At 39.8% G+C, this 25114-nt stretch overlaps 1 protein-coding gene across 5 annotated transcripts in view; it reads right to left on the minus strand.

Moving 5' to 3' along the window:
• The window catches only part of FBLN2 (fibulin 2), a 737488-nt gene that overhangs the window by 111107 nt on the left and 601267 nt on the right, over positions 1–25114 (minus strand). For 3 of the 5 annotated variants that reach the window (XM_069206613.1, XM_069206611.1, XM_069206612.1), the window contains 2 exons: positions 21924–22058; positions 11865–12008 (listed from right to left, as the gene is read on the minus strand). In XM_069206613.1, the coding sequence (XP_069062714.1) occupies positions 11865–12008; positions 21924–22058 (279 nt within the window). The remainder of the gene's footprint in view (positions 1–11864; positions 12009–21923; positions 22059–25114) is intronic. The other 2 variants (XM_069206615.1, XM_069206614.1) reach the window with 1 other exon arrangement.

Here is a 25114-nt window from a genome sequence, read left to right on the forward strand (position 1 = left end):
AAACTATTTATCATCCTTACAAATAAGCCTGGCCAAAATGTAAACGCCAAAGTAATTTATGTAATTTTGGCGATTTTGCGTTATGCCTGTTATGCCAAATTTCCAAAATGATGCCATTGCACCAGATCGTGTAAGTATGCCACAGTTTGCGGCACAATTACTGTGTGGGACCGTGAGAACAATACAAAGAACCAGAATGTGAGCATATGTTGTTCACGGTAACAGTGTTTTTTGCTGCATGCTTTTTAAGCATGAATGCATCCTTGCATCAAAAATTGAAGACACATTTCATGCTAAAATATAACACAAAGGGCTAGATGTAGCAAAGGGTTTTTCCCATTCTGTGTCAATGGGAAAATGTGTTCGTACATATGGCCCTAAATGACAGATTTTCATTTCACATACTTACAAAACAATTTCACGTAATTTTCCAAAATTTTGAATAATTACACAAAAGCAAAGTATGCAAATTTTGCACACCACTTCTTAAAATGGAGGCTGTGTCATCAGCAGGAGAAGAAATTAGTAAGGGGCATTGGAAAATTCTATACATGAAATGGTAATGTACAGCTATCAGAATCCATCATTTGCGACTGAAACCAATCATCTGAGAAAGGATTTCTTTTTACTTAAAATGACTTAAAACATTTCTGCATAATGAAAATATAGTCACTCTAGAATGTCCATCATGTAATGGAAGACACTTAACATTTACATGCTAATTGTGAACTATACCTCAGTAATCTGCACCCTTCCACCATGAGTTGCTAGAGAACTGTATTGGTGTGATTGCTGCCCTGAACATTGTGTTAATGATTGCTATAATCCTGCCAGACTCCAGGGCAAGTACTGGGCGATTGGTGACATTTTCTTTTGAGCCAATTGTAAACTGCACATTATTAATTATTATCATATTGACCATATCCAAATGTCAATGGTTTGCAACCTCCCCTGCTCTCATATTTCCACCCAGAGCTTCAGACTTTCACCATTTCCCCACTCATAACCTCCCTCTTTCACAGTGTCTCTCACATTCCCTCACTTCTGGAAGCGCTCCGCTACTTTGTAGATAGTGTATGGATCACACTCTCAGATAAATGCATACTTTGCACATTAGGACCCAAAAGGTGTAATAGGCCACTAACATGTTATCACTTCCACTATAAATAGCTTCGTGCTTTGCCCCGTAGTGCTTACATTCACGGGTCTCCTCTGATGCTCTCCTCTTTCCAAACTTTCAAAAAGTACCATCAGTCAACCTAATAAACTCTCTTCATTGAGGTTTCTTTATGCTCCACACTATTGCCACATTGTTGGCCCATGTATTAAACTGCTTCACCTCTGCTAACCATAGCACTCTTCCTATTGTTATTTCTCCTAAATATCCCGACCCCACTCTATATGATCACACAGTGTTGTCTATCCCTTCCTCACTATGCATCACTAGCAAAGCGTTAATTGGCTTTGTTCCTCTAAAGACCCCTCTGTCTTTTGTAATTTCTCAATCACATCGCTCCCACTTCTTGGCACAAGTCTTCTTCAAGGCCCCCCATAATCCAACAATCTTACTCCTAATCATGGAGTCACTGTTTGTGTGAGATACCCCTAGCAATTTAATCCCTACTGCCACAAGTCCCGTTTTCCTGATCCTTCTGAGATTTACATAAAGTAATAGTAATCTTAATGATGTGTGAAGATCCCAAGTGTAATGTGATGATTTAAAGCCAGACATTAATTTATATAGCCGTTCTGGCAAAGGTGTGGGAATGGTCATACACTGACTCTTTACCTCAGCTCCTGCATCTGATTACTACAAGGTACTCACTTATAGACAAAACTATTTGAAGTGACCAGAGAAACATTTCAAAATGTCACAACCCTACAATTACTCTAACTGTTAAGAACAGGTACACCAATCACTGCTTTGTGTTTGATTCCTCTGCTTGTAAAACAGCATGGATTTCAGACAAACTAGTTTGGTGACCCGTGCACCAGGCCAAAAAAAACAGCTCTAAGCAGTGGCGGTCCTCCATTAGGGCAGAGGAACGTCGCCCAGTGGCAGCTGCAAAACCTTTTCAAGAAAACAATAATAAACTGTGTTTAGTATCGTTTTCTTGAAAAGGGGTGGGGCATTGGGGGTGACAAGCACTTTAGGGGAGTGCACAGAGCACTGCCCTCAGAGTGCATGTGTGCTTGGCTGGCCATCTCAGGCCGGCCAAACACACATGCACAGTAGGCTATCTCCAGCCCAGCAACATAGTTGCTGGGCTGGAAAGAGCCTGCACAGGCCCCCTGTGTGCCAGGGAGCACCCTGGCTGGGCCCTCCCAGCCAAACCTGATGCTGCATTGAGCAGCGTTGGGATTGACCGCAGGGCAGGCCTGTGCCTGCAGCCTTGATCTATGACGGACAGAGGAGCAGCGCACCGGGGGAGGTAAGTGTTTTTTAAAAACATTTTAATTTCATTGTTATTTATCTCCCCCACACGCCGCCCGCCCCTTCTGGTTGTCACGAGAGGCGACTGGTCCTAAACTATATTTCTGGTCTCCCTTCACATCCTTTCTCACAGCATCTTTTATGTGTGCTATTAAACCACCCAGTTTCATCCAGACATTCATATTTTTGTGGACGACTCATTACAGCCCACTGGTCCACTGTACAGGCTGCACTGAGGCCACTCTAAGGTAAGACCAGGCTTTGCTACTCAGCTGCCCTGTGCACAGAAATAGCCAGATTGTGTGTCCATGGCTGAGACGTGAAATACGCCCCAATATATGAAATCTGTATCAACTCATATGGTAAGCCATTTATTTTTATATTTAATGGGGAACACTTGCACTGAGATGCTTGTTAGTGATATCAATGTGAAGAGTCTCATTACTGTAGCCCCCAGGAATTTACTTATTGCTTCTAAACCCTTGACTTTTTTTTGGGAGCTGTGTGGGGCACTCAAGACTGGCAAAGTTGTGTTTTGTTTTACTCCGATTTTTAACTGATTAGTTTTTTCGAGGGAAGAGGAGGCATGTTTACTCCTTGGGGAACTGCCCAAGGAGTGGTAGGAAAGTCCTGGGAAGTAGGGTATGCAAGCTGAGGCGGCTCCTACATGTAGATTCTGTGCCAAGGAAGGCAGTTTAATATCCTGGTAGAACAGCTTCATGCAATACCTGCACCATGTTCTCCCCCAGCCATGATTCAGTTATGTGAATTGCAGTGAGCAGCTGTGAAAGTTCATTCAGTATCCCTGGAAAGGATACATGACTGTGTGCTACTAGAGAGAAGATTTCTCCCTACCCACGCTGAGATTGTGAAAGTGGGGGATACACACCCCACTCAAATTAATTCCGGCACTGCCATGCCAGAACAGTGTAAGAGACTAACTGAACCACACAGATCTATGGGCGGTATTGGTTGTGGGATCATGTGCCACTCTTCTTTGGTGTCTCCTTTACACACTTTCACACTGATGATGACTCTTATCTAAATAATTCTGTTTTATAGGTCGAAACGTAGACAGCTACTACAGTGGACATTTTTTTAAATTTGATTGAGGATTTCAACACTCCTACTCTGAGTGTTAGTTGTTACATCTTAATGCCCTGACCTTTCATATGCATATATTGGCATTATGTATAGCACTTGAGCACTTTATCACTTTATCACTTGCACTGTGCCGTCACACTATAGGAACACCTTGTCTAAGGTTGGTACTCAGAACGAGAATTTAGTTCTTTGTGAATTGCTAAATAAATGTATAAATCACATTCAAAACCTATCTATTGAAGGTTTGTTTGTAACTAGTGCCATGGAAGTCAAGGGCTACACTTCCCTAATAGGGAATACTTTTGTCTTTATGAATTGTCATACCCAGGTCCCAGGGTTATTTGGGCACCCCAGAATCTTTACAACAACAAAAAAGAATAGACTGAGTCTGTTGAAATAAACCACTTTTTAGCTAAAGTGTATTTTTCTTAGTGCAGGTAGTGTGCGTCATATTAGAGAGAATGTACTAGCTTTGTTTCCAATCACCACAGTGTCCCTGGATCTCTACTTAGGGACTGTTAGTAACCCAAAAGCATTGACACCATTTCAGATATGTTTTGGGTGTGGTTCTGTGGGGCCTAACAAGCTGTCTTTCACATTCAGACAGCGGTGCATTGAACTAATATAATTGACATCACCTGTGAGTGTGAAAACAAATCTTATAGAGGTGAGCAAAAGACTCATGCAACTTATCATCCCACTCCATTTTTCACAAAACCTCTCCTACTACACCCTATTCTTTCAACTGCACTTTTACAACAATGGTCTTCTCATGGTCTTTGAACAATGCTGTGTTTCATCCTAATAAAGAACCTTTAATCTACTTGGCCCACAACACTAGAACTCACAATTGTGAACTCTGGGCTGCTCCTTCTCTCTCCATTTTCTTCATTGTTCTGAAAGGAACTCCTATGAATTGGGAACCAATGTAATTTACAACCCATTTGATTTAGTGCATTGCATGGCCTGTGCTCTGGCACATTTGCTGGTACCTCTCACTGTCCTCGAACAGGTACACTGCACATGTAACATAGGTAACACATTTATGCTAGCAGTAACTTTGTAGTTATAATGATGTTTGTGCCTATGGCACTACCTCTCCTTAACCTCATCTAGGCCTCCAAATTGTTTTACCCAATTTTCAGCACTGTCTTATGTACCATATACAATAATCTTTCTAAATAAAGTGTTTCTGTTTGAAATGCTCATGTGGCCTTCAATAATTTTATTTGGACGTGTGCAGAAATATGCATGTGTTAGGGTACCTACCTAGAACCTAGGCACAGGTGTGCAAAAAATCTCACATGCAAGACAGATGCTGAACGCAGATTCACATGCAAAACATGTCACCAAGAGAGGCATTAGAAGCCTTGTAAGAACAATATTTTGTATTGCATTTTACATGCAATAGGATAATTGATATTCCAGTCTGGAATATGACTTACTGAGCACATATTGGGGGACTTCACAAGTAAGCTTCAATCACGTTTTGTGTCTTGAAATGCAGTGTTTAAAATGATGATTGATATGTTTTTGGTGATTCATCACGACAGCGAATTTAGAAATTCCAGTAAACGTGCAGAAATAATGTACAAAAACATGCCTAATTTACAACAACACAATTAACTTAATAGAGTGGTGACTGAAACCCAGGCCTCTAACAGGGTTGGTGTAAGATTAATTGTGCAACAAAACATTCACAAATCTCAAGCCTCTCTTAGGAGATGTAAGATGGTTCATGGAGAGAGATTCCTTTGTTGGATTTGAGTGCTCGGCCTTCAACTGGAGCAATTAGAATATGAGGGAAGGGGTTCAAGACAAGAGATTAAACAGATTATGGAAATAAGAAATCTTTGGGACCTTTTCAGAGATCCAAAGTAGAGGCCAGGCAGATGTCTAGTTATCTTAGGCATCTTGTGCATTATGTCAGGTAAAATATTTTGAATCCGTGGAGAGGTTAGAAGCCCTGTTGCCTACTGACACACTTAATAGAGATTCAGACAGGTCTAAGAGATCCTTGATCTGGAGCAAGATTTCAACCCCCCCAAAAAAGGTACAATCCTCATTTGTGGTTATGTTATAGAATGTACTTCGATCAAGAAGGACATGCATCAGCGAATGGTTTGGCCTTGGTTCACAGTACCTTTCTATGCAGACTATCGGGCTGATATATTGTTAGGTATCATATGCAGCACTCAACACTGTGCCTGGTTGTTTTCAGGAAAGAATGGATATGTTTGCCGAGAGATTAATACATTTCACTTCTATGGCTTTGAGTTCTGTTTTGGGTGAAAGTACTGTACAAACACCACACACGTATGGACACAAACAAATGCAGTGTAGCTGCCTGCAAGAGGTACAAATGAGTTTGTTTACTGGAGAGCAGCTTGTTGCCATCTAAATAACAGTAGCCATTACTTTGTTTGGCAGCAATTGTTCAGATACCTCCAGGCATTTACATAGAGAAGCCCTAGCTACAGGGGCAACCAAACACTCTATGATTACCGCAGGAGTATTACAATAATTAAAACGGTAATTTTTATGGTTTATGGTAAAGTCATAAGAACAAATGAGCTCTTTCAAAGGCAAAAATACTGCCAATGTTCATTGATGCCAAATGAATGGAGTGGCAATTGGTACAGCAATTATATATGGGCAGCAACTCCAGCTTCTAGGCAGGCAATTAACTCCCAGTTAAAGGCACATGGTAATATTTTAATGTGTGTATGCTAATTCTTATATGCAACCCCGATTTGTATGGACTGGTAGTGCTTTGTGTTGGTTCACGCGTGCCCTAGCTATGTGGACTTGGTTTGCAGCACCTCAGAGTATATAGAATTGTTTGGTGTCTTGTTTATTTACCGTATGGTTGCAGAGTACAGGAGAATACATTTTTTGGCACCCTTCCCCTTTTTCCCAGCTCCCCTTGATGGATTACTCCAAAGCTTTACACGAAGGAGTTGAGGTGGATGAACCTGTTTTTGGAATGTTTTGTGAAGATTCATCAACCTGATCCAAAGTTATTAAAGTTATTAGTTGTTAGCAAAGCAAAATGAATGTTTATATATATATATATATATATATATATATATATATATATATATATATATATATGTATTCAAAATGATTTTCTTATCTTATCTTATCTGATCTTATCTTATCTTATCTTATCCACATTAGTAGAGCACATGGCTACCCTTGGGCATCCCAGCACTAAAAACGCAACACAGACAATAGGCACGTTTTTTTAGATTTCCGAAACGCCAGTTCATTGTCCATTAGCTACATGTTGTGAAGAAGGGCATTCCATAGCTTGGCAACTTTGTAGCTGAAGGAGCGTCCTCCGCTTCTACTTGTGGAGTAGGGTGAGAGCAGAGGATGGGCGGGCCTTTAATTAAAAATGGTCTATGAGCTATGCATAGGCCTTGAATTGGAATCTCCGCTCAACTGGGAGCCAATAAAGAGTGGATAAAGACCTCTGGGTAGAGTTGTGTCTATGGATGTTGAGCAAGGTTCAGGCAGCAGTATTCTGTACAACCTGGAGTTTTCTAGGGACAGATTTTAATGCTCCAAAATATACCAACATATAAGGGATTTGTGTAGTCCAGGTGGGAGATAATTAGTGCCTGGACCACTATCCTTCTAGAATGAAATGTAAGCAAATGAAGGATCCTATCGAGCTATCTGAGGATGTAATAGCAGCTTACTGAAACTTTTGTTGTGTGATAATGCAATGTCTGAGAGAGGGTGCATGTAAAAATTTAATAGTGTTGGGCTTAGTGAAGAACTCTGAGATACTCCACAATTCAGGGAGAAGATATCTGAAAACCATGATTTATGAAAAACCTGAAAAGTTCTGCTTCCAGGAAAGAGCTGAGTCAGCTTAGTGCAGAACCTGAGACCCATGATACTGTTGGTCCTTTTGATAAGAATGTCATGATTTACCATGTCAAAAGCTGCACATAAATCGAGGGGCATGATGGCTGCCGTACCTCCTTGATCAAGCAGCATTTTTTATTCTTCTTCTACCCCAAGAAGGTTGGTTTCTGAGCTGTGTTTCGGACAAAACACAGTCTTGGTGGGATGGAGAACATTGTCCACTTCTAGGATATCTGATGGCTAAAGTTCTGTTATATTTAGGTGCTGAAATGCATTTAAAACCACTAAAATTTGCCAGTTATACTTTAGTGAACTAACTTTTAATACGTCAACGTCATGAACTGATATGTTAAATGATTTCATTGATGACATCACTAATGACATCTCAAATGACATCACTGGTGATATTGCTGATGACATCATGCAGTCATTGTGAAATCTTCCAGGGTTTATGGAATTGAAGTAGTTCAACAAGTTACACGTGGCCAATTTTCTAACACCAATTGAAGGGATAATGGAGCTAAACTTTGACCAAATGGTGGGCACATAACAATCTGTTTTAAAACTTGGAGCACCCTCCAAAAAAGAGGCTGTCCTTTAATGAACTTAATAGGATCACCTTTTAAAAGACTTCACATAATCTGCAGTCAACAGGTTGACAGGTACGCATTTTCCTCTGGTAAGACACCTTCTGCCATATCCTATGGACAACTCTTTGTAGTTTGATAAAATATACTAAGCAGTCCGGAGATGAGAACAATGCTATGCATTCTTTGACGCATGAATTGAACCCCATTGTGCGAAAAAACACCTCTAAGTGGAACATCCCTGCTCCTACATTATTCAGCAATATGGAATGCCCATCCACACCTTATAAATGCCCTTGGCATTTAGAATTCATCTATACCTCTGTGTTACAACTATTTAAAATGGTCACATGCTGAGATATCCACTGGTGCATGATTTATTGTCAACAGAAGCTTTGTCTTTCCGCACAGATTTTCAGCAAAAGCATTTGGCTTTCACATACAACCCATTTTGAAACATAGCTCCGCAATCGAAATTAGGTGTTCTCAGCCATTCCCTTGTTTACATGAAGTACTACTTGCAGCCCCAAAGTTTAGTGATTTGTACAGTGCACCATATAACTTTCAGCATGTTCAAACACTCATGCTTCCATGCCTTATGACATTTCAATGCTACGCACTCACATGTGTACACAAAACAACTTTATGCTGTATATGACTGTACAGTGATGTTGTTAATTTTGCCATTTAATGTGTCACATGAGCAATGTAATATGTAAGGTCATAATGAGTGCATGGTGGGGGCGCGTGTTATTGTTAGCTCAGTGAACCTTAACTTGTGAATTTCAGTGTTGGTTTACTCATTTCCACACATAGCTATACCTCCTTTTAAGCTTTGTTTCCTAGTGTCTAATATATAGTTTTGTGACTTCCTAGTGTATAATATATGGTTTTGTGACTTCCTAAAAGGTGTTTAATAATTCCCATGCTGAAGTGAAAAGCCCAACAAATAGTTTTACTTTTTTTGGTAAATTGCAGCCTGAGTTCCTGAGCCAGCACTTAAGTTACCACACTACCACCTGCTATCCATAGTACCATATATATACATATTTCACTGGCAACAGGATGAATCAGTTCACAGTAAAAAAAGAAAAATACAATAGAGTAGCTGGGTGAATAATATTATAGATACTTGGGCCATATATTGGCAGACGGGATAATACATCACAACATTCAGAGAGGAGTTTGTGAATGGTCATACACTGGCATGTTTGTTGGCATTCACAAACTATCAGTGCTTGAGCACACGTTGAAACGCTCTGGGTGGAATTTAGTCCTGCATAATATTATGCTGTTGTCTGATAACATTACACAGAAGTAACATGATTTACGTCTGCAATATGATCTTTTCTGAGTTCCTTGGAGTTGCACATCCTGCCATTTGTGCCTGTAATACAGCTTTATGAGTGCAAATGCATTTCAGAATCGGATCACTGGTATTTTAGAGGAACGTACAGAGAGTTTTGTTGTCAAACATTTTTGACTGATACAGATCAAATGTGTGTTAGCTAGCAAAATTACAGCGAATGGTGATTTCAGAATATTAATCATATTTTCATACTCAGAGGCACCACGCTACTACAGCACTAGAGAAAATGCTCACAAGGAACAGTTGTGCACTCTCAAAGAATGCGCTGGTGGGCAGATCTTAGACCTTCACCTGTGTGCTTCCTCTAACCATGGACTTGCTATTAGTGTGGTGTCCCTTGCATGTTATGTGGTGCAGTGGTACTCAACAGTGCCTCATCAGAGTATGCATTTGTGATTTGAGCCTCATGTAATGGCCACGTGCTGCTTGATGTAAGTGCTGATATTTTTTCAGGCAGGTGAGTATAGGCAAGGAAGTAACATTTAAATACGTTTGGTGACATTTACACAGCTGCATGGCACACCTTCTGATGTGGTTTGTTGGGAATAAGGTAGATTCTCCAAAGCTATGCCTATGCCTGGAGAGAGACATTTGTAAGCCAATCTTGGGGCTTCATAAGGATAAACACTGAACGTCCTGTTATCTACAGCCCTACAACAGTCTCCAGAAAACTGCAACTTCCTTACTACATGGGGTGTTGTGTTACCTCTTTACTCTGGGAGGGTTTACCCAAAACACTTTCAGTTCCCTCATCTACAGTCAACTGCATACGGCATCTATCATAGAGATATATGTGTGTGTTCTTTAATCTCGGGGCGTCCTTTACAACACATGTTCACATACAATTAAAACCAGCATACATCAATGCACATGGACAGATTCGTGAATATGTTACTGGGTGGAGCAATGGATTCCTGTATGGAATTAATGGTGGAGGATATATGCGTTAATTGTTTTATTGATGCATGTGAGTACGCAAACGTTTACATTGATGGAGTAGTTGGATAAAGGCAAGAGAAATAAACACAAATATGTATTTGATTTTTATAATGTTGAAAATTTGACTTCTTATGATCTTTTAAATATACAAATCTGTCTCCTTCTTTGACAACTGACAATGTTATAAATTGTTGTTAAGTTAAAACAGCAGGTTTACACTCCAAATAAATGTTTTCTAGACCATGAATAAAAAACATTCTACTGTATTTCTTACACAGAAAACATACAACATTTGTGTGTTGGAAGGGCACAGGAGACTAAAAGTAGCCAATGTGAACAAATAAATGATTTACTTGTGTGTAACACATGCCTTGGGAAAATAAAAACATCGAAACAGTTGCAGAATTAAAAAACACTTCTTTTACATGAATGTTCATAAAAAACGGCTATCATTGTGACAATGTCAAAATTTCACTTGACCGATTGCAAATGGCCTCAACAGGATGGGCATCTGAATTTTTTCTGCCCATTAAACTGTGCAAATCCAGTATAAAAATCAGGTATTTCTATGGTTTACATAAATTGAGATTAGAAACCGAAAATCAATTTCAAGGTGCAACTGCAATCAAATATAAACTTGTGCATGCTAGTTAAACCTAAGTTCAAACTCTCATTTGTCAGTTACTAAAGGGAGTCGCAACCATTTGCAGATGATCAAATGGAATTTCTAACAGATTAGGAGTTGATGAAAATTCGGGATTTCTGCTCAAAAGACACAATTACAAAATAAAATCAACATGGCATGCTTATAGGGGGCAAAGGAGCAAGCAATGCACTTTTATGTATATTAGGATGTAAATGATAAGAAAATTATAACAAAGCAGAGTTTCAGAATGTTTTACCCCTTCCAAAAATATGTGTAAACTAGAACACAATTTAGCAAATATCCTGACATATAAGTCACCCAGTGTTTGCTTTAACTCCCTGCAGCAGGAAGTACCATGGCTCGTAGCGCTGTCAAAGAGACACACCTCAGTCACAGACGATTCAACAAAGCCAAATTAGATCCAGCCACTTGCCCATGACCCATCACCCGCATGGACTGCTTAATGTAGCTTAACGCTCTAGAGCAAACCGTGTAGCTGTTATGATGTTTAACCAAAAGGAAGACATTCCAGTCTCATGTTGTGCAGGGCTTTGTCGAAAGGCGCTCTTAGATGAGTGAACGCCTAAAAGCGTTTCAAAACTGTTCTATTATGGCTTTTCTGGAATTTACTTTTCCACTAGCTAAGACTACAAATTCTAAAATCCATCCCTGCAGCTGTTACAGTCTTCACCCTGAGCAATGCAAACTGATTGACTACATATTGAGGGCGGTAGACTGGAGGTTAATGTCATGGAGAAAATGAAGCGTAAATGTTTCGAGGAGACTGAAAGTGCCTAAGCAATGCTGTAGCAGAAATGCCCATAGAGCCCTTTAGCACAGTTGGTTGGAATGCGTAGCATGATGGAGTGCGGCGCTGTCGTGCATGGCTGAAAGTGATCGTCTTACCGACACAACGTCTATTCATGTCGTTGTAAATAAAGCCCTCTGCGCAGATCACTCTCTTGTTCACACAGTCGAATGATCCCAAGGTGTTCACACATAACTGTTGTCTGGAACAGGTGTGAGTGCCTGAGAGGCACTCGTTAAGGTCTATGTTTGTGAGGCGTAACCAAAAAGGAAAAACAGAATTCCATTAGAAAGGTTAAGGGAAGATATGCATTTTTTCATGTACCTCTAGGAAGGTGGTATTCTTGCGGAGTACAAGATGTGGAGCTTCTGTTGGAACAAATCAAGTCTGTAAATTATAATAGCAACGGCCATGTGCAAGTGTGTGGATGCAAACCACTTCAAGCTGTGCCCAAAGTTTGTTTGATCTAGAAGTAAAACAGTATAGGCAAGCTACAAATTATGTGGAAGCTTTTGGAATGTTGCATCTTTTTTTTATCATCTAATCTGGTATATCACAACATGTGCAAAAAAGTGATTTTAAAATTTCAAATATTATGAAATTCTGATGTTAGCCTTTAGTCAAGCTGAACTCAATGAAACAGAGTTTAGGTGTAATAAAAAAAAGGGAAAATAAATAACATTACTATAAACATTTAAGGCAACTTTTAGAAGAAATAGTGACCCAAGAAATCAGATCTTTTAATTGGGGCTCAACTCATCAAAGATATCTGGTGTCCTCAAATAATAATATAACTTTTACTGCAATGTAGTGTATAAGCAGATACTGTGATTAGAGTCACATGCATCACCATAAATTCTTCAGAGTAGTAGTGGTCTGCTGTACTTTAATAAAAACGGAATTATTAAGTTTCACCATTAAAGTGGTATGGTTATTATAGAAACATAGATAACTGCAGTCTATAATTTAGTAAATAAAATATACAAACTAATGTCTAAAGGCAACTTTATTTCAATTTATATCAGCCTACATCTGACTATATATAAATGTGCGCAAAACTGTGATGGATGGAATGTTTGAATTAATCTCAGCCACTAGTAACCCCCTGGGGCCACATCCCAATCCATTGTTATTTTGCACACCATGCTACCTCAAATCGGGCTCAGCTATATGCAAATCAGTCTTAACCTTGCTTCAATAGGAACAGTCCAGCCTGAACTGCCAAGCCAAGTCCTCCCTGAACCCAAACACAAGCAACCCAGGTCCGGTTTTGCCCTAGTTATGAGCTCATCAGCCAGGTACAGCTTAGATCCAGTGGCGCAGTGTGCACGAGACCTATCTCTGTGCATAACACTCCCATTTAAGGTGACACAATAAGTATAAAAAACAGTGATGGGTGGAATGCTTTATTGAATTTCAGACACAGGTAATCGCTCATGCCACACCCCAATCCATTGTTATTCTGTTCACCATGCCACCTCAGTTTAGACCCAGCTATATGCAAATCAGTCTTAACCCTGCTCCAAAAGGAATAGTTCAGCCTGAACTTCCAATCGAGTAACAAACATACAATTGACAATTTAAAACATAATGGTTTATAAAACTCCCAGACTCCTTGTCCAAAGTCCATGATATCTCCATTAATATGAACCGCAAGTTCTAAGCACATGTCGTAATTAGGGAGCTTAGGTATTTCCCTTTGCTAATGGTGATGAGTTATGAGTATGCTCACCGTTTCCTAGTGCCTCTTAAATGAGCAGGCACATAAAGTGCTACAGTGCTATATGTAGAGGCATAAAGTCCTAAAAACTGTAAGTAGAAGCAAGTGGGGCCTCTTAACTTAATTTTTCATACTAAAGACCTATAAGCAGTGAAACAGAATAGCATATGGCCCTGAAGTCTTAGTTCAATAGATGAGGTACAAGTAGTGCCTCTTGTCATATACATTTGCAGCAATATGGGGTGAGTACTGGTTAATTCTCATGGCCCCTAGCAACTCATCCTATCTGTGGGCTCTACAAAAGATTTATTTTTCCTAGCTGACTCTAAAAGATGGTGGCAGGGTGCAGAGATAAATGCATTTTAACTAAGAGCCTCAGTCCACGAGACAGGATAGAGGCTGATTGACACACATAGCCCCTCGCAGTCCATCACCATTGTACTAGGGCCCCAAGGCCACATGACGGGATAGAGGCTAAATAGCACACAGAACCCCTAGCAGCCCTACGTGTCTATGGGCCCATCAATATGGTACATCTTATCTTGCTGACCCTGATACAAAGACAGAGGGCCAGCGCATTGATGGACCTATTGCTCCCTAGCAACCCAACCCTTTCATGGACCCTTTTGGAACCCATACCTGTCTGCTTTCTCATCCTCAAACTGAGTGGCCAGATCTTCTTTAACCATATTGTTAAAAATGTCCAAACATTGCACCAACTGGGCACTAAGCATTTGGTTTTTGAGATTAAATACTGCTATTACGGCTGGTCTGCATGATCTAATCCCCAGTAACTTTAACTTTTTCCTTAACAGGGTCCTCCTTGTGTGGTTTAATCAGAGGCAGATGCATAGAATATGCAGCAAGGATTCATTTGTCTGATGGCACAACTGGCATAATGTCACCCCATGCTGGTCATTTTCCTGCCACTTTAGTAGGCAGCCCGATGTAGGGATTATTCCCAGCCTTAGTGACAAAATGTTTTGTTTCCCTTTCAGGGTGTAGGGGGCTTCAAAACATCAGGAAGCCTATTGTTCGCTTTAAGAGTTCAATACCAACCGTCTGTGTGAACGTTTAGCAACTACTCTTTTATCCTCCACCCATATTTCGTCCAGCCCTAACATTTTCATACTGTCATCAAGGTATTTCTTATAAGCACCCCCACCTCGTTGGAGGGTAATTTCAGGCCAGACCAGGCGTATCTCAACTTGTAGCAGCATTTGAAAAACGCTCCTGCCCTGGCTATGTCCTGCCTGACCAGTGAGAACAGAACCTCACTTGGGTGGGTGATGTGGTCCTCTCAACAGCTGAAACACAGATTTGTAGATGTGTATTCTGATTTTTTACTTTTTGTCTTCATGACTGCCGCTAGTAGTTGTAAATTGTGATCATATGTTTAGAACTAGACACAACATTATACCTCCTCCTTTCAGCTGGCCTTCAATGCTCATCTATATCTACCTCAAGAGTCAAGGCTGCCCGGTCACCCAGCTTTCCATTGTAGCGTGGAGCACCAGCACTCTTACCTTCAATGGTGCATGGCAGTGCCTGTGACTTTTATGATTATGGAAAAAGCCTCACAGAACTTTTAGGGTGGTTTTGGAGAGAAAGATGATACCTCTGAGCTCATTGGGCACACACCTGTAGTGCAAAAGAACTACTAAACTGAAGGACTGGAATCCCCAAAAGGCACAATGTAGTTTTAACTAGTTAGTAGAGTGCTGCCAGCTGAACAGTAAATTATTCACAATCCATTTTACAGCGGCACAGAATTTGTGCCCTGGGAATCTTCCATATTACAGAAAGGACTATACACTTGTGCACTCTCTTCAATAATAAATAGTTTGAAGGGGTGCTATATCATTTGAAGATCCAAAATCAAACCAGCATAGACTCTGAAAGATAGCACCATGAGACAAATAAGATTGATCAGATACATAGAATGAGACCCAAATTAATATTATAATACCAAGCAAGGTGAGAGTTGTACACAGTGTTACATGATCCACAGTCTCAAACAGTGCCAAACAGTCAAGCAAGATGAGTATGTGAATATGTAGTTGTGGCAGCTGGAGATAATACATTTCAACACAAGAGACTGATGTCTCAGTGGCACTGAGGGCGTTGAAGCCACATTCTAGGAAGTTAAATAGATTATGCTATCAAAGGTGGTAAGTAAAGATGGTTAAACACCACTTGTTCAAGCATCTTTGAAATGACGGGGACCTGGAGACAGGGTGAGAGAGGTGGAGCATATCAGCCATTTCAAAAGTGGAGGGAAAGAGTGAAGTGTGGTTGAACTAAGAGGGTGGGTCAAGCAGCAGAGAATGCTATAGGCAATAGCAAGATGATTATTCTCTGGGAACAGATGGGTTGGAGGGTGCACACAAGAAGAATTTGCAGATAAGTGTTTGTCATTCATCTTGGCTGGAGAAGTGGGGAAAAAGATTAGCTGTACAAGGATTGGGAATACAGGATATGCATAGGAGATGTAAGGTAGAGGTTGGATTACTTTACAAATAGCACTACGTTTTGGGAAATTGGTGGCTCAGTCTGAAGTTGTGCGTGCTAACTACATGACTCAATTTTAGGGTGGAGAAAGTATGAAGGAAATGGTTTGAGGCAGGCATAGAGTATTTGAATGCTGGGAGGTGATGGGGTTTTGGAAGTGGGCATAATCGTAAGTTGATGAGATGTCAGAAATGGCTGGTTTGTTTTTATTAAGGTTTTCTGAGGTATGGGTCTTTCTTCACAGCTCAATGATGTTATGACAACTGTGTGGGCAGGAGGGGGAAACTACAATACTAAAGCCAACAGAACTCTCTACCAAAAAAGTAATTAATACACTCAGGATGGTTTCAAATTCATCAATAATTTATTTTAGAAAGGGTGTATTGACTACCAGCCCATGTGCATCAATTAAAAAGGTCCTTAGCAATGTGAAATACATCTTAAAACTGAAAAAGGACAACATTTGTACAATTTGTCCATTTCATGATCTTATTGGATTAGAATGAAAATAATTTTTGTATTACGTACTGGATGTTATAACATTTCAAACCTGAAATCCTGTACATTGGCTACACTATGAATGTTGAAAGTACTTAACTGGGTACTTGATTGCTTGGTGAGGGGAATAGGATCAAGCAAGTGGGACTACTGAGATCAAATCAACTGAAAAAAATGCATCACATTTAGGGTATCAGTGTAAGATTTCTAGTTGCATGCGATAGTAACAGGGGAGGAAATGGTTCTTTGAAGGCTTTTAAGGAAATGGGGCCATGTGTATGCCCATTTCATTTTGCAAGCCTCTAATTGCGACTTTTTACGAATCACAATTAGAGACTCACAAAATGAAATGTACAAATGTGTATGTATTCATTTAGTGATTCCCAATGGAGTCGCAAAGACCTATCTCATCAACATTCATGAGGTAGGTCACAATTTGCGACCCCATTGGGATTGACTGTACTCACAGGGATAGTGGACTGCTGGAGACAGCAGACCACCATATCTGTGACTACTTTTAAATAAAGCCGTTTTTTTTTAAAGCAGCCCGTTTTCCATCAAGGAAAACAGGATGCATTTCAAATAAAAAAAATTAAAGGTTTTCATTTTTTCAGAGAAAGCAGTGGTCCGTGGGACCACTACTTGTCTGAAAAATATTTACACTTCCATTCACAAAGGGGAAGGAGTCCCTGGGGACTTCCTCCCTATTGCAAATGAGTTACCACGAACTTGAAGTTGGTGGCAACTGTGAATGTTTTGCGACCGCATTTACGGTTGCAAAACATTCCTACATGCCAGTGCGATTTGGTGTTAGAAAGGGACGCCCTAAACACGCCCCTTCCTAATACTGAATCACAAAAGCAAAAGGCGATTGGGTAAGAAAGTTACTGAGTCGCATTTTGCTTTGGTACACACAAAAAAGCATTTTTCCAGTCGCAAACGGACCAATGGGTCGCTTGTGAATGGAAAAAAGCTTTTTACATCTGGCCCATGGATTTTAGATAAACAGGCTTGTGGAATGTGCAGTATTAGTTTGGTACGAATGCAAATAAAATAGTTTCAGAAGTGTCACAAACAGTATTTGGGGTGATGGAAGGTGTTGGATTAACAGCAGTTGGGGAAATTTCAGGAAAATTGAACTTTTTCACAAAATTATCTTCAACAGTTGCCTGAAAGAAAATTGTACATGAGTGTATACCTCATGTACAAAAGTCACTTGAGACACCGGCAGGAGACTGATTTAAGCAGAAGTGTCTTTGGGCCATGTCACAAGTAAGTTTCACAGTTCCTATCAGACATTTTCTGCTGAAGCCAGGCTTCTGTGGTGTAAATGTTGAAAAGCTGCATAGCCAGAATGAAGGAAACTACACAAGATATGCTGAACGTGAAAACTAGAATTATGTAAGATCTTGCTTGCATGTTGAATATTTCAGCAGAACTTAGTTCAGTAGAGTGGTAGGACAAACACTAAAGATAAAACGTTTGTGAGGAATGTGTACAAGACTCTTATTTTGACTGAAAGCTAGACAGTCTGTGGTGAAGTAAGCGCGAATCTGCAAAGTTAAAAAAGGTACTTGAAAAATGTTAATAAGTACAAATGAGTGCTATAGGAGGAAAATAAAGAGGATGTTACAGTATTTCAACCTCCGGAAGCTTGAGGTGTTGGCAAGTGTGCCTTCAATGATAAATGTGAGGCCGGCACATGCCAATTAGATAATAAATATTTTAAATAAGATGTCAGTAGATGGTGGATAGGCTTGTATTAACTATCATACATTCACTTTCATCATGTAGTAAAATGTGATGTTATGTTAAAATACAAGTGGATTGATTTTTTGCGATGACATTTTGATTTTACCCAAATAATGCACATAATACACTTACTTAAAGGGGGCCAGCTCTTTTCATCTATTAGTCTGTTGTTGTGTCATTCACATTTTGCTTACGCACATAACGGAATATAGCACGCGGCTGTGGGTCAGCATACTTAAGCCAATGGCTAGCTTCACTTTGAGTGACTGCATTTTGCTCTTTAAAAAGGTCACAGCGGCACAAAGTGTGGTTCCCACCAGTGCCAGTGTTTTTGTCTGTACTTAATTATTGCTCTAGTGTTACTTTTGTGTTTAGAGCCTGATGTGATAGCAGGACACACAAATCAGCATTATTCAGCTTTATCAGTGTCTGACTCCTGCCAGGGAATCTGTAAATTCCTTTGGAGCTGCATTTGTTTATCTGATTTTTGCTATTTCAGCGTATACTAGATTTTGTCTATTTGAATCTGTTCTTTATGAAATAGTTCTCTTTTTACAATGCGTGCAATGAAACACATTTATAACTGCACTCCTGTATGCATTTTAATTGACGACTATAACAATACTTATAAACCAATTTAGTTTGTATGCTCTGCTTGTATGTCTTTCTAGTTTGCTTTCAGTGCTCTTGTGTGTCTGAGTTACACAGATATTTGATTCTTATATTACTAATTTAATCTGTGCTGTGCTGGTTATCTATCTATCTATCTATCTATCTATCTATCTATCTATCTATCTATCTATCTATCTATCTATCAATCTATCTTTGCTACCCTATATATCTGTCTATCTACCTCTCTGTGTGTCTATCTACTTGTCCGTCAGTGCATCTATCTAACTGTCTATCAACCTGCCTATCAGCCTTTTTGCATATCTTTCTACTGTACCTCTATTTACCTGTATATAGTAATGTGATGCGATATACAATGCATGGAGTGTTGTGATGTGGGATGGATGTGAGGGATGTAAGATGGAATGTGTGTGTTGGAGATTCTGGGAATTAAATTATTGGAATGTACACAAGTCAGTTACAGAGATCAGTTATAAGAAGGAAGCAGCATCTTATATGTACACTGAAGAAAGAAGTTTCAAGTTCACTGTGGAGGTCGTGGTTAATGCCTGGTGGGATATCAGATTGTCTTATCTATCGATCTATCTATCTATCTATCTATCTATCTATCTATCTATCTATCTATCTATCTATCTATCTATCTTAATATGTGTTGGCCTAAAGGGGAGGATATGAGTTTTGAGATCAGCTGTAAAGACAGAAGGATGACCAACAGAGCTACCTCTACATGTTGGTAGTATCTAAGGAGCCAGGTATCATTATACAGTAGATAACTGCTTTGACGAAAGGCTGGAAGCGCAGTATTTGCCAAGAGTTAATATTTTTGGGTAAGAGATTGAGATCTCTCTCTAGCAAATTCTGATTGACCTTCCTGATCTGATAACCATGATGTTAGTCATGTGCAGCTTCCTGAGGTGCATGCTTGCCAGAGTGCAAGCAGCACCCTCATTGTGAGACGCTGCCGTTGGAAATAATCATTCCAATATAATGTCTAAAGTTGCCATGGGTGGCACGTAGCACTAAACATACATTAAATAACATAAAATACTCACACTTCAGAGACATTAAGAAGTCTTCCACAAATTCTAACAGGAACTAAAGATACAGTAATTCCAAGACCAGTCTTTAGCAGCCCCTAACCAAATGCTTAAACGCATGTCCCTCATCCAAGGGTCTACCAAATAGCTATAATTTGGTGGATGATCTAAAGGAAGATTTTACCTGGAGTTAATTCATTGTTACCTGCAGGGGTGTAGCTTGGTCAGTGATGGGTGTAAGCTTCAGATTTCCCAACAATCACGAAGGTGTACAATGTCAAAATACCTCATAGTACAAGCAGGGCACACGAGAGGGACTAAAGGGGCCATGGAAAGGAAGATGATTGCGTATTCCTAGGGGTACTAAGTGAAGAACACACATTATTTTGTAAAATAACCAACATTTTTAACACATTCAAAGCAGAGGGAGAAAGCATGTGTGAGCGCGTTTTTGTCTGTGTTTATGTAAACATTGCTTGGGAAATCCGACAGACACCTCACCATAACCGACTGAAAGCATCTATAGCCAACATTAACTAGAAACTGCATTTATTAACACCCCAAACACCCCTGGTTACCTGCTATTGTCTAGGGCTCCATCACAAAAAGTGCCCCAGAGGCACACAGGCATGTAGGCCCACTTTCTGTGCTCCCAGGGGACTTTGGTATTACAGAGAGACCACAGATGCTTGTGCAGACCCTTCTGTAATACAGTTTTCATCAGCACATGTATAGCACCAGCACAATCCTGAGGGGCATTTCTACATTTGTATGGAGGAGTGGCCCCATGCAAATTAGGGAAATGCTTTTCCTTAACCACCATGCCAGATTATAGAAATGGGTGGGGAGGTAACACGGCCATCAGGATCCACACTGACTGCGCCACTGCACAAAAAAGGACTACACCCTTTACATTATGCATCCTCTGGCGAGTTACTCCACCAGATGCCTCCAGGCTAATTCATTGCCACAGACACCACTTTTACAGAGTCTTGTTACCTTCGGACATTGCTGCTGCTCACCTGTATTTTATATGTAATCCCCTACATACCAACCAAATGCTGTGGGGCAGCTTTTGCTTTTTTGTGTGCTTTACAAACCAATACAAAAATAAATCACGTTTCAGAACCTGCCCTGATGAAAATAAGACATAGATGGGTGCTATCTGTGCTCATAAGTCCCAACAAGTAAGCTGCCAACTTAATACCTACAGGAAGTTTATGTACCTGCGAAACAACAGTGGTGGTATGGTAAACCGGAAATAAGCAAATGTCTTGAGAGTATAGGTTGCTGAGAAGATGGATCATTTCATGTTCACTACCCTGTGGTGAACCTGTTGCCACAGTGGCATGTTACCTCAACAGACAGTGGCATAGCAAAGGTGGCATGGGCACTCATACAAGCAGGAAAAATGGTCCAACGTCCCCTAGTTAAGGAGTAAACAATATATATATTTGGGGTGCAGTCTGTGCCATAGAACCCTGGACAGTGCTGTCACTGCACCTGCTGTACCCGCTTAAAAACAAGTAAAGACACACTATTTAAGCTGGAAAGGCACTGAGTAGATTAATACTGACTGTCAGTCTGCCCAGCAAGGCCTGATGTTTATACTCTCATTTTACAAATTATTTAGACAAGAGAATAGGTCAAATGGATGCCGATTTTAGCACTTGCTCCCAAAAGGAGCTAAGATTCTTTTTTTTTTTCGTCGCCACTTACTTTCATATGGTGAACACTGCCAGTGCAAAACAGTGTGCCAGGGTAGTAACACCTGCAAAGTGGACGCAAAGCCCATTTGTATGGTAATCTATATTTTTTCAATAGTGTAAATCTGGTACAAATAACACCCAAACCTAGATGCAAATTTTATTTGTGGCTGATATCTTTTGTATCCACTATTTATACATCGGTTTAAATGAGCATAGAAGTATTTTAAAATATTGCCTAATTTGTGCACAGGCTAGCATTACCAACGCAAAAACCAACTGCATTTTAAAACACGTCCTTACCCACACAGATGTCGTCCTTGTTTTCATAGCCTGTTTCACAGACGACTTCTTTCAGGCACGTGAAGGATCCAACACTATTTATGCAACGCTCCCCCCTCTGGCACGTGTGTCGCTCTGCCACACATTCGTTAATATCTGGAAGGAGAGAGCACGTTAAGCCTTAGTCAGTCATCAAAATGATAGGTTTGCAAACATTAGCTCAGACACCTCGGTCTTTTCCCATAACAGCCACACTAAAGCCAAACGTATTTTGGCAGAAACTAATTTCAGTAGAAGATTAAAGCCCATGTTAATTAGGATTTTGCCTTGGGGTTGTGTTACATTTTTGGCAAAGCCCCAGTGCAAAATCTATTTTGAGATTTATAAAGCAATGCAAATCACAATATTCGTGGCTTTGTGTTGCTTTATAAAAAAAACAAGTAATGGAACACAGTGCATACTTTGCTTCAGGTATGTGCTCCTTGGGTGGAGCATTAGCGTTCCCATGCATCCACCCATGTATTTTGACACAAACTCGTATTTACAAAGATTTGTAAACATGCGGTTTCACCAAAATGGTAACGAGGAGAAATATCTGTATTTCTCCTCATTACTTTTTCTTTCCATGTGTGCTGCTTTCTGCATAAAAAAAGGAATAAATCTCAAAGGATAGTTTTTGTCCTGACCTTAATGCAGACACCCTGCACTATTGCACAAAGTTGCCCTCCTTGGCGCTAGGCACAACTAAGTAAGGCCGCACAAAAGAAAATTCAACTGCGCCATATCTTTGAAAATATGGTACAGTTCTGCTCTCTCCCTTTCACCAAATGCAGAGTATCAACTTCCCTTGCTCTGCTGCAATATGTGAAATCTTAGTAAATATGCCCCTTATTATTAATGATTAAAAAACATGACAACTTGAGCCAATATGAAAACATATGTACATAGTGGTATATACATAGTTCATATCGTGCTGAAAAGGCCCGGAAATCTGTACATCATTGTGTCTTGGGAGACAATACCACCTCATCAAGTTGGTATTTACATCTTTAAATTATACAGTTTCAATTCACAAATTATCAATTGCATTTCAAAGTCATAATTTTGTAGTTATTTTTCTAGAACCGTAATATTTTTTTTTGACTAAACACCAAAAACAAATTGAAACCTAGACCCCAGCCTTCGAAGTCAGCAGATTAGCCACTAGCATGGACTTCAATTCAGCAAAATGCCAGGGGTAGCAGAAGTAACATCACATGCTCTTTGACCTCCACCTTCACTCACACACATTTACACATACTCTCAAAAGTTCCCACTTACATACACTCTCTTTCTCTTTCATATAAGCACACTGTCACACGCAAGCAAGCACGCAACAAGCATTTAAAAGCTTGCTTTACTTACCTCAGATCTCATGGAAGGGCATATTCCAGCTAATTGTACTATTAGTGTAATAAAAAATTGACAGAAAACAAGGAGAGCAGGGCCCCAACTGACCTTCATAAGGAATAGCTGCCACTGTGTTCCTGGCCATGAATTTGCCACCTCTGAGGCCAGGGGTCGCAAAGGCAGTACCAGGGGCTGCAAGGGGCAAGCCAGGGGTCTCAGCTGCGACCCCTGGCAGCTGCTAAATGACGTCCATGGCTACTAGCCTAATCACCTCAGTGGCCTGGAACTCTAACATCTCTGTTGTTATTGTGCTAGAACTTCTGAGACATGGACTTCCGTCTTGGGTACCTTACTTTGGTCCATGAAGGACAAAGCCCTGTCAACCTTCCAGGAATTCACCTAAAATACATTTACACAAAAATATTAAAAAAAAAAAAATGTAATCGTAAGAGGTTTTCCTGAAAATGTTAACAGCTCGAACACTTGTGTGCTAAGTATAGAGAAGGCGATAGACTATAAGCAGTCACCTATTGTGTTAGATTTTCACCCTAACCTCGTTTTCCAGAGGAAATGTAAAATAAAAAAAATCTTCTGAATATAATGCATCTATAAGGGAAAGAGATTATTGGGTGATAATTCAGTTTACTTTTGAAATGCAAAATAGCCCCACATGCATTACAATGGACGTATTTGCATAGTACCTAACAGCCAATAGCATGAGTGGAGAGAGAGAAGTGCTTCCTTAAAAGAGCCTACTCTAAGTATAAGTTAAATCAGTGATAACAAAAGGTTTTGCAAAAAAATGCGTTCAAAACATCCCTTACAAAGATTTGACACAAAAACACAAAGTCAAATTTTAAAACCATGTCCAAACTCAGTGGAAGATGGGTAAATTTAGGGATAATTTTACAGGTCATCACCCTTTTTTGACATGAGTGCTACTGTTTCTTATATCAAATAGGAATGATGATAATGGAAATTATCGGGCTTACTTTTCTTTTGAAGTGGAAACTTAATTTACCTTGGAATAAGGATGGAACAGGTATTAAATTCAGCCTACAGATGACATTTTTCTACAAAACATAAATCTTACTTTGACAAGGTTATGCAAAAAATCCTGCACACGAAACCAAATACCTGGCCACCTCCTGTGAGTCTTTCATGCGCGTGAGGCCACCCACATTGTCTTGACCTGTGCAAGTAAATTACCAGGGCTTATTATTACTGCGAAAATAAAGAAGCTTGGTTTTAAGTTGCATTCCCACTGAAAGTGTTCGCAAAGACTGATGTGCAGATAATTGGCAAGTAAAATAACCAAAGGGAAATGACTTATCTCAAATCCTTGTTTTTAAATGTTATGTCATAAGAAGCTATTTGACTGCCCATGTATTTCAAGTACCAAGAATTTACCATCGTAAAATTTAGGCTTGGGTGAAATTTAAATAAGGCAATGCAACTCGACTAATTTTGGGAATTATATGTTATGCCTGTTACGCAAAATTCCTAAAATTATGCCATTACACCATGTCATCCACTGCAAACCTTTAGTGCAGTAAAGCAAGAACAATGCAAACAGTCAGAACGTGAGCAGTTGTTTGTGGCATCTGTGTATTTCCCTCTATGTTTTTAGCACAAAATGCATCCTTGCCTCAAAAATTGACATGAAGACACATTTCATGCTAAAATATAGCGTTAAATGACAGATTTTCATTTCCTATAACTATGCATAACTTCACTTTCTCAAAACTTTAGCATAATTATGCAAAAGCAAATTCTGCTAATTACAGATACTCCTACTGTGTTATCAGCAGGGGAAGAAATCA

Source organism: Pleurodeles waltl, chromosome 9 (genome assembly GCF_031143425.1).
Source record: "Pleurodeles waltl isolate 20211129_DDA chromosome 9, aPleWal1.hap1.20221129, whole genome shotgun sequence".
Taxonomy (NCBI): domain Eukaryota; kingdom Metazoa; phylum Chordata; class Amphibia; order Caudata; family Salamandridae; genus Pleurodeles; species Pleurodeles waltl.